The following is a 15,749-nucleotide window of genomic DNA, read 5'->3' as shown; positions in this document are numbered from 1 at the left end:
ACCGACAGTGCTGACAGATTGTCTCCTTTGTCTTGGCAGTCAGTTACTGACAACAACAGTGAAACCTTAGGCAGTACTCAAAAGTCATCTGACCATGGACGCTGTCTGGTCCAACTCCCTCATTTTACAGACTAGAAAACTCGGACCAGACAGGTCAGGTGTTCTGCCCAAGGTCGCATAGGCAGGAAGTGCAACTAGGCACACCCCTACTGTACTATGTTAAGTGCTTTCTTCATATCATCTCCTTAAAGTCTTGCAATAGCCCTGCAAGAGGATCACTAATTAGGGGCAGCTAGGTGGTGCAGTGGATAGAGCACTGGCCCTGGATTCAGGAGGACCTGGGTTCAAATCCGGCCTCAGACACATAACACTGTGTGACCCTGGGCAAGTCACTTAACCCCATTGCCTGACCCCCCCCAAAAAAAGAGAGGGACACTAATTGCATCAGTAAACTCACTGAACAGATGTGGAAACTGAGGCAAAGAAAAATGAAGTGATTTGTCCCTGGTTACACAGCTACTAAGTGCCAGATATGGGATTCAAAGCCAGACTCTCCTGGCTCAGAGTTCAGGGTCTTCTAGTACACACAGTGCTGCTCTCGTTACATACACAGGCACGCAGGTTTCCTAAAAACGCCACTAAAAGCAGTGCATGCTGTAAACTGAGATTCCAAAGGAGGCACAAAGCCAAGCCCTCAGCTGCTGCTGGAAAGTGCTTTCTTTCAAACGCTAGGTTACTAAGCCCATGGGGAGCGGGGACAAGCTGGGGAATGCCTTTCCCAATGTCTGGGCCGGAGGAGCACAACAGAAGCACGCAGTACCTATTTTAGTAGCACTGTAGATGTTCTCGATGGGGAACACTTCTCCCAGGCCATACAGGAGGACCTTGGCCAGAGCAGGTACCAGCTGTGTGGTGGTGATCAAGACATTCACACAATTCTTTCTGGAGAAAGGTAGAGAAAATTCAAGTCAAAACCTTAATGCATGGCTTCATCAAGGTCATGGCAACAGCTGGTGACATAAGGAAAACCAGGCTGTAATTCAAGTCTAACAGGCTAAAAAACTCCTAGAGCTGGAGAACGTCAGCCCATCTCGCCCCTCAAGCATGAATCCCCTCTACAACGCCATCAAGATAATACCAACATACATTTCCATATTGCTTTGAAGTTTATAAAGTGCTTTCCTCATGAAACCATGAGGTAGGTAAGCCATTTTACAGATGAGAGAAGTCTCGGAGAAAGTAACTGACTTACCCAGGGTTACGCAGTGAATGGTGAAGCTAGGATTTCAAGCCAGAAGCACTGACATCGAGCCTGTCACTCTACCACAGCACATAAGACATCCCTGATGCATAGTCCCTCAGCCTCTACTTAAGCATGGAGCACCGTGACAGGGAGCTCACTATCTGCTGCACTGAGGCTGCTCATCCCAAGTACAGAGACCTGTTCCTTAATACTGATCCCAAGCCTGACTCTTTTTAACTTCAGCTCTCTCTCCTGGGCCAAAGAAAAACAAGTCTAATCCCTCTTCTCTGAAGCTCTTCATTCTCTCCCCCTGAATCTTCTCTTCTCCAGAAGGAACATCTTCAGGTCTTCCAACTGACCCTTGTATGGTACACTTCTCTTCAGTCCCTCCCTCTCCTGGCCTCCTCGACACACCTGAGCTTAGACATGTCCCTCCCCAGATGTGCTGGGCACATTTTAGATCTAACCGGACACTATGCTGCAGATGTGGCCTGAGCAGTGCAGAGGACCGTGGTCTCCATCCTTCTCAAGGACTGTTAATGCAGCAGCTGGCTCAGGTAGGGCTGAGTGCCCACTAACATTTTTTCTTTTTACCACGTGAACTCCTGGAGTGATGACGCTCCCTTCTGAACTTGGAGAGTCAAGGCAGCATGTAGATTGGAAAGAGCACTCTAGGTAAGGGTCAGGATCACTAAGGTTTGGCTCCAGAACTTACTTTTGTGTGAGCCTTAGCAGCCTCTTCTGAAAAGTGAGGATAAAAGTATCTTCATTACCCACCTTGCAGAGCTGTTCTGAGGAAACATATCTATGACTAGGAGCAATTATCACCATTGCTACTGAAAGACTGTTCTAACTGTTTGATGTGGAGGGAAGCTTGGCTGCCCAATTAAGATTACAAAACACATGAAGGCAGGGAGTCTACAGGGCATGCACACACCACCGTATCCTCCGTGGTGCTACAGCTGGGCATCAAACACGATTAATACTTGGTAAATTTAAAACACAGAGTGACCCATTATGAAAGTTCCTTTGACAGGAGAGGAGTGTGGGGGAGGCGCTCCAACTGGGATCACACTTGATCTGATTGCAAGGCTGGGGTTGCTGGGCCTGTGCCTTGAGTGAACGTTCTGGGACAGAGATCAGAGGTGGCAGAACGAGGCCAGGGCATGAGTGTGGATTCTCGTGTGTCTATGAAGTTGGTGACAATCCCCCTATATTTAATAAATCACCAAAGCACTAGCTTGGGTATGGATGGACACAGTGTTGTCACATGTTGTGACTCAGGATTAACGAGTTTCCTTCCATATACCAGCTTCTAAGATACGTCAGAATAAGAAATGACAGCCCCCTGTCCCACCCCAACCCCAGCTTTGCGTCTTCAAACCCAATGCCTCCTCCCAGGTGAGCCCACGTCAGGGTCCACATCCTCTAGGAAGCTGTCCCCCACACCTCCAGTGCTCGCAGACCTCTCTCTTCTTTCCCCTCTCCCGCCCACCTGAGCAAGGGTGGAAGAGCTCTGCTTTGAGACCATTAGCCTGTAAAGATCAATTCCGTACCTGGACTGGATGAGAAGTAAAGACTTTAGTGCCGTTCCCAGCCAGGAATCAGTTAAGACTTCAATTTCTGCTCTTAGTCTCTGAAGTGCTTCCTTTCTCTGGGGACTGAGAAGACCTTTGGAGACACAACCAGACAAAGCTAACTCCTGACATCATGTCTTGGTATAAGGGGAAAGGACTCCCTCCAAACTAGGGTGGTCCTGGGGAATGCCCCTGTCTCTCTTCTTGGATGCTGCCCAGGGGAGGGGAAGCCGAGCACCCAAGTGAAACCAAACACAACCATCGACATCAGGGCACTTCAACTCAGGTACTCAGTCTAAGCATTCAACTCAACCCAAGTTAACGCAGTTCTTTTGATCAGGCTTGCCTATTTCCAGAAGGACACAGGTGGTTACAGACAGACACAGCATATGAAGAAATACATTTAAGCATTAAACAGACCATCTGAGGAGATGTTTTTAGGCACTATTGCAGAACAGACAGGAAGGAACACTTGGGAAATACAGTGACCTCTCAGGTTTGCAGTAGCTCAAGAAAAGAGGGAAATAGGTTAGATGTAGGGGGACAGGGATGGGGTGTTCTTTATGAGGAAGCACTGAAGTTTATCTACAAAGTTCATTTTTCTTTGTGCTAAATTCAGAAGGGAATTCTTGAAATGGGTTCCTGTATGAACGGCGATACCCAGCAGAGATCAAAGGGGGTAGGAGGGGACAAAAACCTAGCTCTAGTCCCAGCTCCGCCATTAACTCACATGACCCTGGGCCTCAGCTTCCTGGTCTGTGAAACACTGTGTTTTCATAATGTGTCTATGTTCTGAGGGCTTTTCACTTCAGATGGTTGTGGTTCTGTTGGCTGTAACACTATGAATATACTATTTTTCAGAGTCTGAATAATCTCCAGCAGTGAAGCCCCTCTTTCTCACACTCAAGCCCCATTTGATCTTCCACTTCCTGAAATCTTTCAATATTTTTTCAGTCTCCCCAACCTTGCCCTGGCACCCAGTCCTCCTGAGCTGTCCTTGGCTTTTCTGATGGGGCAGGAAATGTGGGTGTGGAGGGTTTGCATTTTCAAAGGGCTAAATGAGAAAAGAGTGGTTACAACCTCAGCAGAATTAATAGTACAATTTCAGATTCTTTGGTACCTATGTGCAAGATTGTTATGGACAAAAGGGCTTTTCCCAGGCTCTCTGAATCATAATATGTAGGTATCATCACTAAAGTCATTAGGGTGGACCTTGTTTTTTACTCACTATGCACTCATGCTACTGCTGACCTCTCTGTGTGTGAGGTTTTCTTCTTTGTTGGCTTTATTGAAACACTGCCCTCACGGGGTGCACTCCTCTTATCTACTAGACCATTATCTTTCTTATTCTCTTTTGTTAGACCAATATTTCACCCATTATCTATGGGTGTGCTCCAAGTACTAAACTCACTCTTTGTGATCTCATCAGCTCTCAAGAATTCAATCATAACTTCCATATCAATGACTACCAAATCTATACATCTACTCATCATCTCTCCCATGAATTTCATTCTTGCATTATTAACTGCCTGCTAGGTGTTTTTTCCCAGACAACCAACCAGCTGACAACTCAAAATAAAGCCCAAAACAAAAATGATGATGTCCCCTATCTAAATCTGCCCATCCTTGGTAATTTTCTATTTTTGCTGAGAGGATCCACCATTTTGCCAGTCACCAGGTTCATAAACTTGGAGTTAACCTCAATTCTTTCCTTTCCCTCACCTTCTTTCCACCAATACAGCCACCATTCTTCTTTGCCTCCTTGTTGGTTTCCCTGCTCCCAACCTTCACAGGCCACAGGTCAGACCATATCAGTTCCTTGCTCAATAATATTCAGTGGTTCTTCACTGCCTCAAGGATAAAATACAGGCTCCTCAGCCAGGCTCCACCTTCCCTTTCAGGTTTATTATTTCCATGCTTAGACCAAACTGGATTACCACCTATTTCTTGGCTCATATGCTATCTAGCAACTCTGTGCATTTGCAAGGGCAGTTTCCTATGCCTGGAATGAGTTCCCTCCTTAGCAGCCCCTCTTAGACTCCAGGTCTATCTATAAAGGTCCGCTCAGGCTCTAGTCCCTCCAAAAAGCCTTCTCTCTGATCCCTCCTAGTCCTTATCTCCCTCCTTAAAGCACTTTGCATTTACTTAGCTTATTCTTTGTGTCCCTTTGGCTGAATATATGCCCACCAGCTCCTCTGCTTTGGACTTCTCCATCATGCCTTGATGCTGCTAACTCCACCCCCCCCCTTCCCCTTTATAGCCTCCTTTGGTGTCTTATCTTTCCCCACTAAATTGTAAGCTTCTTGAGGGCAGAGATGTTTTTTTTTTTAAACTTGTATTTGTATCTCCAGTGCTTGGCATAGTGCCTGGCACATAGCAAGAGCTTAATAAATACTTATTAACTAAGTAGAACTGTTTCATTTTTGTCTTTAAATGTACAATGCCTAGACCAGTGTCTGCAAGTGTCAGGCAACTGGTAAACATTTGTTGAACTGAATGAACTTTCATGGTCTCTACTTCCTAACATAAATTGACTAATGCAAGAGGTAGTGTACTTATTACAGGGGATATGGGGTGGCTACAGAACTGCAAGCCTCCTCAATAAGCCAGAGGACTCCAGAGGCTCTGTTACAGCTCCACGGAAAGGGTGTCTGTCTGAGGAGGCAGAATGTACCTTCTAAAGCTGAGTGGAAAAAGGAAGCGGGAATTTTAGAGGGCAGAGATGACTGACATTTCTAGTGGTTCCCTATGGCCTCCAGGACCAAAGTCCCCCAGGCTCTGTTCCAAGCCCCTGTCCACCCTGCATGTCCTCTAGGACCCCAGGACACCAGCCTCCTCACTCTCCCTCTCCTGACTCGGGGCGTTTTCTATGGCTGTTTCCCCATACCCTGGAGCATACTCCCTCCTCCCCACCTCTACCTCCCTGCTTCCTTCAAGTCTCAGCTAAAATCCCACCTCGTACAAGAAGCCTTGCCTCCTCCACGTTAGTCTTGGCGCCTTCTCCCATATCCATCTTCTTTGTGTAAAGTTCGCATGTTGCTCCCTCGTAAGACTGTGGCTCCTTGAGGGCAGGCACTGTCTTTTTCCTTTCACTGTATCCCCAGCACTTATTATTAGTACAGTGCCTGGCACACAGTAGGTGCTTAACGCTTACTGACTGATTTAAAATACAGGTAAAATGCTACGTCCTCCAAGATGCCATCCCTAAATTCTCTTCTCTCTCCTCAAGATCTTCATCTGACTTCCCAGCATGACATATTTCTCATATGAAATTATACTCTAATTTTTATTATATTTATCTGGATGCATATCTTATCACACCTACCAGGCCGGACAGGGTGAGATCTCATTTATCCTCGTATCGTCCTCAGCATAATGCTTGCTGAATGAGTGAATCCAACTGGACACTCGTTTTACAAAGGACTGAGCTGATGTCTTAAGGAGGGAAGTAATTTGCCCAAGGTCACACAGTGAATCAGAAGCAGAGGACTGGCACTGGCACAACAGGCTGTACTACTACTGACATGAAGCCTCTTTTTCAAAGGCCAGTTGTGGAACCTGCAGATTTATGCCCGTGAAGTGAAAAGGTTACTGAAATATATGCAGAAAACATCTAGACAGTCTCAGTTGCAGGGGGGCACACTCAGAAAATGAAAACCCAGGAACCAAGGGACCAGAAGCCTCTATAATCCTACTGCAAAAATCACCAATATTTCATTTCCAAGATTCCGATAATATTTTGAACAAGATAGCTACAAATGTCATTCACAAAAGCTATAATAGCCATAAGAATTCAAAAGAACTTTTAAAGCATTTGTGATGGCAATAAATTCTGGCCATACTAAGAGTTCAAAACGAAAAATGTCAACTAAGAGGAATGCTTTCCAGAGGATCTATTCATATCACAGATACACAGTTAAGTAGCTTCTTAAAAAAAGGAAAAACAGTTTCTTTTGCAAACAAGGAAATGCCATTTAGTAGTCAGGCTTTTTAGATGACAAAAGAGGAAAAACGGACAGGCAAAATAGGAAGTCAGGCTAGCCTGCACACTCACCGCCCACGTTGCTTTTGTGTTTGTCATAGATTTCTCTCACTTTGCGATAGCGGAAAGCCAGCTTCCTCATCCAGTCTACTCCCCCCTGCACACCCACAGTGGAGCCATGACTCGCGCTGCCTCCTGCGCCGCTGAAGCCATCCGTTGAGAAACTGTAGTTGCTGTACCGCAGAAGACATGGGAGATTAAACTCCTTCCCAACTGGACACCGGGTGATTCTACTCCCTGGGGTCTCTAGCCTTTCTTGGCATTGTACTACTAGGTTTAAAGGTTCAATGAATTTTTTACCATGGTCTAAAGGAACAAACCAGAGTCTGCTCTTTATAATAGGCCAATGACCTTGACTCTGATTCCTGGAAAATTCTACAATGTCTTATTAAAGGGAGGCAGGGATCACCAAGAGCCAGCAGAGTTTCATCAGGACAGGTTATGCCAAACTAACTGTGCTTCTTTTTGTTGGGTTATTGGATTCGATGATGTTACGTGTAGAAAAGGGACACAGAGAAACTGAAGGGGCTTACAGATGCATTACTTAAACAACCATAAAAGGAATTTGTAGTCCTATAAAAAGTAAATAAATGAGATTTGGGAAAGGAAATCTAAAGCCAGAAAAAAGTTCGCCTAGAGGAGGGAATGTTAAAGAGGAAACTATTTCTTCTATGAAGTACTCTAAAAAACTACCACCTGACTATTTATCCAACAGCAACCAGAACCAAGCAGAAGGAAAGAGGCAGAGAACTTTTTGCCAACAAAGGCTGATAAACAGCAGAACAAAGTACCACAAGAAGGGTGCTGTTTCTTTCTAGAGACCTTTGCAAGGCAGGTAAAAAAGCCATGCTGAAGGACATCAGTGTGGCCCAGAACCTGAGTCACAGTCTGTGGGATAAGGCAGTAACGTAAGTGTGGCCCAGGCTAGCTGAGGTGGTGCTTCCCCACCCGGGCCTCCGTAATTTCACCTTCACTGTAGCTCTACTCTTGTCTTTTTCTTCCCAAGGCTCCTGACATCACCAAAATACTTGCAGTCCTCACCAAAGTTAGCAGGAACTGGGAACTATGCTGGCTGTGTTCAGATAAGATTATCTAGTGTGAAAATACACTTTCTTCTGACTGAGATTTTTAATATTTGTAACCAAAGAGAAGAATTAGAACTGTAGTTTCTTTATTACCTTAAGTCCTGCCCATTGTCATCAGAAGCCACATCTTCCACATGCACTTGGTCACATTCCTGTTAATAAAACAAACCACATGGTATCTTAGCCCAGTGGGGCAACACTCCTATCAGCTGAAACAGAGTTACTGGGAAAGGTACAGAAACAGGTGAGCCAGAGTGAGCTGTGGCAGTCCATGTGGCAGGGTGAGAGGCACTGCCCAGCCCTCCTACCTCTTGCCTCTGCCCTTAAGGCCTGCTGCCCCCAGCTCTCTTTCAGAGCCTCCCTTGACCTTGTAAAGCGCCACTTACTTGGAACTCCCCTAGGCACTGACATACGTCCACATGCCTTCCGAGACACCAAACAGATGGACCGCCACACCTGCCAATATTCCTGTGCCTGGCATAGGACAGAGTGCCCCTCAAGTCACAATCCCTTCCTTTCTTAGAGTTCTCCTAGCACTCTCTACTTCTCCCATGGCCTGAACATGCTGTGTTCTGCACCAGAGTTAAGTACATGCCTCATCCCACTAGACAACTGTAAGGAACTGGAGGGCAGACTCTATACCCTTACTTTATATTTCGTATAGCACCTGGCACAGAACTTTGCACATTAACAGGCTGTTCATAAATGTCTGTTGAACCTAACTGCTGAATGGAACAGATCTTTATTTATGATAATTATGATGAAGGTGGATGATTTAGCTAGACTGTCTTAGAAGTGCTAGAAAAGTCCCCTCTCAAAGTCCAACCCTTGTATCTGACTTGAAGAAACTCAAGCTTAGGGGCAGCTAGGTGGCACAGTGGATAGAGTACCAGCCCTGAAGTCAGGAGGACCTGAGTTCAAATCTGGCCAAACACTTGACACTAGCTGTGTGACCCTGGGCAAGTCACTTAATCCCAATTGCCTAAAAAAAGAAAGAAAGAAACTCAAGCTTGGAGAAACTGAGCAAGGTTCTCAGGCTCTCATGGCTGGCAAATGGAAAGGCTGGACAAAGACTCTTGTCTGGCCATGGGCCAGCATTCCTTCCCATCAGCACGTCACATTCAGCATCCACTGGCAGCTGCTGTTCTCATCCAGACGATGTCTATCCATTGGTATGACCTATCCTCGGGAGGATTTAAAAATGCTTAGGTGATGGTTAATATTCCCAACATACCTCCAAGTCATTGAAAAAGAGATGTGTGTCAGCCACCTCAAAGATCATCTCTTCCATAGTTAAACCTGAGCCAATCACAACTGTTGGGTCCTACAAGACAAGAAGATGGAAATCTGCGTAACCTGGCACCATGGGAAAGAACTCTGGAGTTATAACAGCAAATGGAAGAAATGCTGCAATCACAGATCACTGCAGCTTCCTTGATGAATTACAGAAAGTATATTACATTATAGGAACAAGCTAGGGACTTTAAGAAACAAGTGAAAGTCTGGTTTAAGCAAGAATTCTGGGAATATATTAATTTGTATGAAAACGAAAATCACCTTTTACTGAGCAAGCAACACATCAGGAAATAAACCTGAAGGCTGACATTAAAAGTTGGATGGCAACTCACATGTATCTAATACCTTGATGGATTACTTCATTTGGTTTTTATACTAGGTTAAATCTAGATGAGGAAAACAAAGTAAACCCTTAGGCAACTCAGACAGCAGGGTAGCACACCAAAGAAGATGTCTTTTGGTGAGCATACAGAATACCAGAGATGAGCTGAGACATACCTTAGATTGTAGAATATTAGAACAAAGAATGTCAGCACATCTGGGGAAAGGCTGCTGCCCACCCCAACTCCCAACTCACTCCTGGATTATACTACACAAAGACATCCCTTTGGGAAGATGCTCCTTCCCCAGGAGCCCAGGGAGACCAAACCTCAAAAGAGAGAACAGAAACTTTCAACAAGGGCAGAGCATAAAAAGAGCAGGAGGGCCACTGGGCTAGACAATGCCTATTAGCCCACTTCACATAAAAGGGCCCAGGGAGGCAAGATTCCATTGCACAGACACAGCAGCTGCTGAACAATGCACTCTGCCAAGTCCTCTGGCTCTCTCCAAGATCGGGTTTGGCCCTGTACAGCAGTTCAGTGCAAGTCAGTGATTCCTGTAGCATGTGAATGAATGAATGAATGAATGCCCATCCTGTACTCAAAGGTAATGACAACATCTGGTTCAAATAGCATGTCAGGATCCAAAATACTTTCTTAATAATCATTCTGCGGTCTAAATTTTTAAGTGCCACTATTATCCCCATTTTATAGATGATGAATCTGAGGCTCAAAGTGGAGACAGGTCCTTACTGACCATTGTTACACACTGACTGGCACAGACAAGACAAGGAAACCTGTTGTTAACAGGTTCCTGCCAGTTAATAAATCTTTAGAGAACTGGAACTCTTCACCCTTTTCTGGTCTTGGTCATCATTTGGAGGCATTGCTGACTCAGGAACAGTGGACAGTTCTGGCCCGGTAGTACATTTTTGGAGGGAGTGGAACCTAAGGACTTGCAGGCTTTGCTAGTGGAGTACAAGCTCTGGCAGCTGCAAAGTGTTCAGGTCTGGGCTGAGCAATGGACCACTTCTCTCTTACCAAGAGGCTCCGCCTTGCTGAGTCTGGTCAGCCACCAAGTGATGGAAGTTTTGGCCATATCAACTCATAACAACTAAGGAGTGAAGAGGACACAATCTGTGGCAGTGGAAGAATAGTTATAGGGATGAAATCACAGATCTTCTGAAATGTTAAAATGGTAACGTCAGCACGCTATTTAAAGAAGTAGGTACATAATAACTCTTAAAAAGTAACAGGAAACAGTGGGTGAAGGAGAGAGAGTGAAGAGGAAATACTCCACAGTTCTTAGCTTAAAGCAATGAAAATGGCAAAAAAAAAAAATCTAAGCTATGGACCAGCCCTTGCTTAGCTGAATTTCTTCTTTTCTGGGAGGGAACAGTGCTAATAAAGAATGGATTACCCTTACCTTTCCATACTTCTGGGCATAGGATCCTGTGAGAAGAGAATGGAAGATGATGATGGTTTCATCCAAGTCCCAGAGAAACACCCGCTGGGCAAAGAAATCAGGAAAGACAAGAGCAGACACGTGAGGTTACGATTTTGGTACATCTAAGATTGTAGACCAAGGAGGGCCCCTTGAGAATCATCTACTGAAAATACTCTCATCTGACAGACAATGGAAACTGAGGCCCCAGAGAGCTGAAATAACTTGTGCAACATCACACAGCTACTTTGTGACAATCAGGACTCCTGATGAGAGGCAACATGGTGCAGGGGAGAGAATTCAGGACTTGCAGTCAAGAAGGCTGTCTATGTGACCCTAGGCAAGTCACTGAACCTCTCAGGGCTTCAGTTTTCTCGGCTCTGACTCTAGGATGTCATGGTCCTGTGAGCCCTTGGCTAGCAGCCTTTGTACTCCATCACCTGGCACCCTCCCTGAAGCATCATAAGCGCTTCTCTTATAGTTGGAACCAAATTCTGCAGGAACAAAGCCAGGAGAGGAGAGCCTCTACATCTGCTGTTTCAGAGCTTAACACCCTTGCTGTATTTCTAAAAAATTCTAGAACATTTATCGCCACGGAATAGGCAAATGAAAACCATATTAATAAATAGTCAGTAGCCCCAAAGATACTGGCTGAAAACAACCTGATCCACTCATTCTGGCTAACACACCTCACAGGAGAGGGTGTGGATAAGCACCAGAAGCAGCCTCTGATCCCCTCTGGTTTTGTAATCCAGTGATCACTCCACAGACCACTCCCACAACTGGGCAGTTTATGTCAATTATTGACTCTGGGTTCATCTGTTAGATGGTCAAAGATAAAAATGCAACAAGCTCTCTTTGGAAAATCCACTTTGGATTCAGGTAAGACTTTGCTTTCTCTCTAAGAAGGCACACGGCCATCTCCGAAACTCAACTGAAATGCCACCTCCTGCACAAAGCCTTCTCTAATGCTCTTCTTCTCTAGCCAGTACCTTCCTTCCTAGCAGAATTCACATGGCACTTGGATTTGCATCTCTCATATATCCTTATGTATTAATTTGTTTTCTCTTATTTATTATAAGCTCTACCAGTGCTACTTAAGCTTCCTAATTTCCTACCCAGCATTTAACACTGAACTGTGACTTGGACTAGAGGTATTGCCAGTCTCCAGGCTCTGCTGTGTCTGATTAAGTACTCAAATACATGCAGCAGAGTCACTCACACACACTCTCTCTCTCTCTCTCCCTCTCTCTCTCTCTCTCTCTCTCTCTCTCTCTCTCTCTCTCTCTCTCTCTCTCTCTCTCTCTCTCTCTCTCTCTCTCTCTCTTTCTGCTCACTGTCCAGGTGATGACAGTGAGCAGTGAAGAACACTCCAGAGGAGACACACAGCAGGAGGTTTACACACTTCCAGCTCACTGTCCGGGGCAGGTGTGGCATCAGCTCTCCTCTTGCCCCGGTTCTTGGCAGGCGTATTTTTCCTAGATTGCTCTTCGGGGTCCTTACTTGGCGTACCGCGGGACAGAGATGGGCTCGAAGAAGGGTCTCCTACAACAGAAACAGAGACATGCAGCAACCTGAACTCAAAGATGTCAGCAACAGAGTTGGAAGAGTCTGTCCCTACGAGGCCAAGAAAGGCACCAGGAAAGGTAACTTTAAGATGGGCATGACACCTCACTATCTTCAGAGAAATGGAAATTAAAACAAGCTAGGGCTGTCACCGCATGACTATCACACTAGCAAAAGTGACTCGAAGTGACCCAAATCAGTGCGGGGGGGGAATGTTGAGAAAAAGGAGCACTTCCACATGTCAAGCAGAGCTGCAAGCTGGCAGAATCCTCTGGAAGACCATCTAGCAGTTCAAAGTAAGAAACCAAATTCCACCCCAAACCTTAGGACCCAACACTCCCTGGAGTATTGGAGCACACACTCACAGCGTCATCCGCTGCAGGAGTGAATAACATTTAGCAAGTACTAAGTGCTGGGGGACATACAGATACAAAAGCAAGACAGGCCTCTCCCTCAAGGAGCTTACCATCTAAGGGGAAAAATCTTACGGTCAAGTCAAAAATATAACCAGAAGCACTGGATGCAATTGCAGAAAACTGGCCACAACCTATATGTCCAACAGATGGCAAATGACCAAATAAATTATTGTATGTTAATGAAAGGAAAATAAGAGGATATGAGGGATTTAAAGACTTGTCTGAAGCAATGTGAAGGCAAGGAAACAACCAGAACAGGAGATACACTAAGAGTATGAAAAAAATCTCTATCTCCATCTATACAACAAAGACAGCGATGAGGGAACAGAAGAAATAAAAGTATATCAAAAGAATCCCTGAGAAGCTGTTAAGAACTTATTGTATGGCAAACATTATTTTATGTATAAATAGCTATAAATGCATGTTTATTTGGTCACTGTTTCCTTCAACTGCATAAACATATAGTTCCCCCCCGCCACCATTTTATCTAAATTTTTTTTCTTCTTCCACTTAACAGAATTTTATTTTTTCCAATTACACGTAAAGATAGTTTTCAGCATTCACTTTTATAAGATTTTAAACTCCAAATTTTTTTCTCCCTCCCTCCCTTTCTTCCTCAAGAAGGCAAGCAATCTGATATAGGCTATACATATACAGTCAGACATATAGTTTTAATAATATATCCATTAAAAGAGACAGAAATCTGATGCCACCATATGCATTATTCTGTGATAAATAGACTTTAGCAAAATGATTAGGATTTGATTATTAGATGTGATCACCATTTTGCACATCACACCCGTCTTGCTCAAATTCCTCCGGTCATGCCTTCTGCCTACAGAAGAGAGTCCTAAATCCTGTGTTTGGCATCCAAGATCCTTGACAATCTGGCTCCCATCTACACCCCCCTACTCTCCATTACAAACCTTTCACTGCTCCCAAATGGGCCTATTCACAGACCTCTGGCTATGTCCTGGTATCATTTCTGCCTCACCCCAATGCTCCACCCGCTCCCGCTCCTGAAAGTCTGCTTCTCTAAGTCCCACCCTTTCCTTAGGGGAGCACAGAGCACTCTCTCTTCTCCGGTTTCCAGCAGCACTTGTTATCTGTGCTGCTCCCTGGGTGCCTGGCACCACCTCACAAGGTTCTTCATACCATGTTCTGGGCAGCCTGTGTCCCTGTTTCATACCTCTGGTACCCTTGCCACTCAGCCCAGTTTATGTGGTTTGACATGTTGACAATATGAGAATACTAACTGGTTAGTTTCGGAGGCAGCATGGTACTGTGGAGATGGTTCCAACCCTGTCTTCGTCACTTACTACGTGGGTGTCTTTGAGCCTCAGTTTCTGAATCTACAAAACTAGGGAGTTGGCCAAGATATCTAAGGTCCCTTCTAGTACTACAGCTATGGTCTTTAGGTCAGAAAAATAAAATTAAAAATTTTGCATAGCAGATATTCTTATCTTTTATTAGGGCCCCTGAACTTGGAAGTGATACTGGAAATCAGATGATGTCCCTGAGGCATCACTCTCACACATGTGACTCACACTCTGTGTGAAACAGAACCACTAATCAAGGTAACTGTTTCCAAGTTATATGAGGCATAGGTAACCTGAATACTCATTTTCTTGAGAGGGTAGGAACAAATGCACATCTGAGTGCACATAAAAATGCAAAGCAGCTGATGTTTAAAATCCTCAGTGACTCAAAGAACTTCCTAAGTTATAAGTACTTGGCACATAGCAGGGACTTGAGAGACTGACTCCTAAGCCAGTGCATATTCTGAACAAGAGGTCCCTCCACCACACACCCACCCTCTGCATGGCACCTGCCTATGGTGAAGGGTTTCCCAGGCCACCCAGTACACTCTGATTCTGACATCCAGCCTCCTGGCCTCCCTGCAGCTCCCTGCATTGCTCCTGGGTCTGCCCCTGGGGCCCAACAAACAAGGCCCTTTGAAGGGCACTTGAAAACAACTGGGATGTCCTCCCTAAGCCATCTTCTCCAGAAAACTGGCTTCCGTCAGCTCCACCTCATGTAGCTCTAATGATAACATTTCTATCCCAAAGGTACTGGTTAGAAGTGCCCAGACATTCCGTAGAAGCACAGGGCTCAGCAGATGCCCAAGGAGTCCTCACATAGACACAGGCTCATGTGATCTTTACCACACACAGCAAGATCCTGAAGCTCCCTCCAGGGGGTCTAGTAACACCACAATGAACATGGCAAGAGAGCAGGGAGGCCAAGAGTACTTATCTGCAAAGGATCCAAAAGAGTTGGGGCTTACATTCATCTGGTCCTCTTGGATCACTGACGCACAAAGGAGAAAGATGACACTCCAATGTACCTCATCCAAGGAAGAAAGTCAACCCATGACATTGACTTAGCGCTGGATAAATAAAAGGTCCCCACAATTATTAGGCAATACCTGTTAAAAGGAGTGACCTCAAGTGACATGTTCAGAATGACAAGGCTTACTCACCAGAGGAAAGTCTCTGTACTGCTGGGGCAGGCACCATGACAGTGGGCTTCTCAGTCTGGTATGTGGCTGCTGCTAATGTGGTATTCTCAGCGTCACTGTTGCTTTGGCCTGTGACCCCAAAGCTGGAGCTGGGGTAGCATGCCTGGTACTGACTCTGGCCAAGGATGGTATATGTAGGATAGTCCTGGAGACCAGAAAAGGGAATTAGGAAGGGACAGACAACACTCACTTCAGGATCTCCATTTTAAAACGATATCCTTCAGAGGAACTGTGTGTGT

At 45.2% G+C, this 15,749-nt stretch overlaps 1 protein-coding gene across 4 annotated transcripts in view; it reads right to left on the bottom strand.

Annotated features, from left to right (window-relative positions):
• Positions 1–15,749, bottom strand: part of EYA3 (EYA transcriptional coactivator and phosphatase 3) — a 119,787-nt gene that overhangs the window by 9,205 nt on the left and 94,833 nt on the right. For 3 of the 4 annotated variants that reach the window (XM_020983291.2, XM_020983292.2, XM_020983293.2), the window contains 8 exons: positions 15,472–15,655; positions 12,413–12,552; positions 10,990–11,073; positions 9,182–9,271; positions 8,041–8,099; positions 6,875–7,035; positions 2,800–2,914; positions 821–942 (listed from right to left, as the gene is read on the bottom strand). In XM_020983291.2, the coding sequence (XP_020838950.1) occupies positions 821–942; positions 2,800–2,914; positions 6,875–7,035; positions 8,041–8,099; positions 9,182–9,271; positions 10,990–11,073; positions 12,413–12,552; positions 15,472–15,655 (955 nt within the window). Of the gene's footprint in view, positions 1–820; positions 1,985–2,799; positions 2,915–6,874; positions 7,036–8,040; positions 8,100–9,181; positions 9,272–10,989; positions 11,074–12,412; positions 12,553–15,471; positions 15,656–15,749 lie in introns of those variants that run through there. The other variant, XM_020983295.2, reaches the window with a different exon arrangement.

Source organism: Phascolarctos cinereus, unplaced genomic scaffold (assembly GCF_003287225.1).
Source record: "Phascolarctos cinereus isolate Bilbo 61053 unplaced genomic scaffold, phaCin_HiC Scaffold_726;HRSCAF=1367, whole genome shotgun sequence".
Lineage (NCBI taxonomy): Eukaryota > Metazoa > Chordata > Mammalia > Diprotodontia > Phascolarctidae > Phascolarctos > Phascolarctos cinereus.
This window is presented reverse-complemented; position numbering and strand designations above follow the sequence as displayed.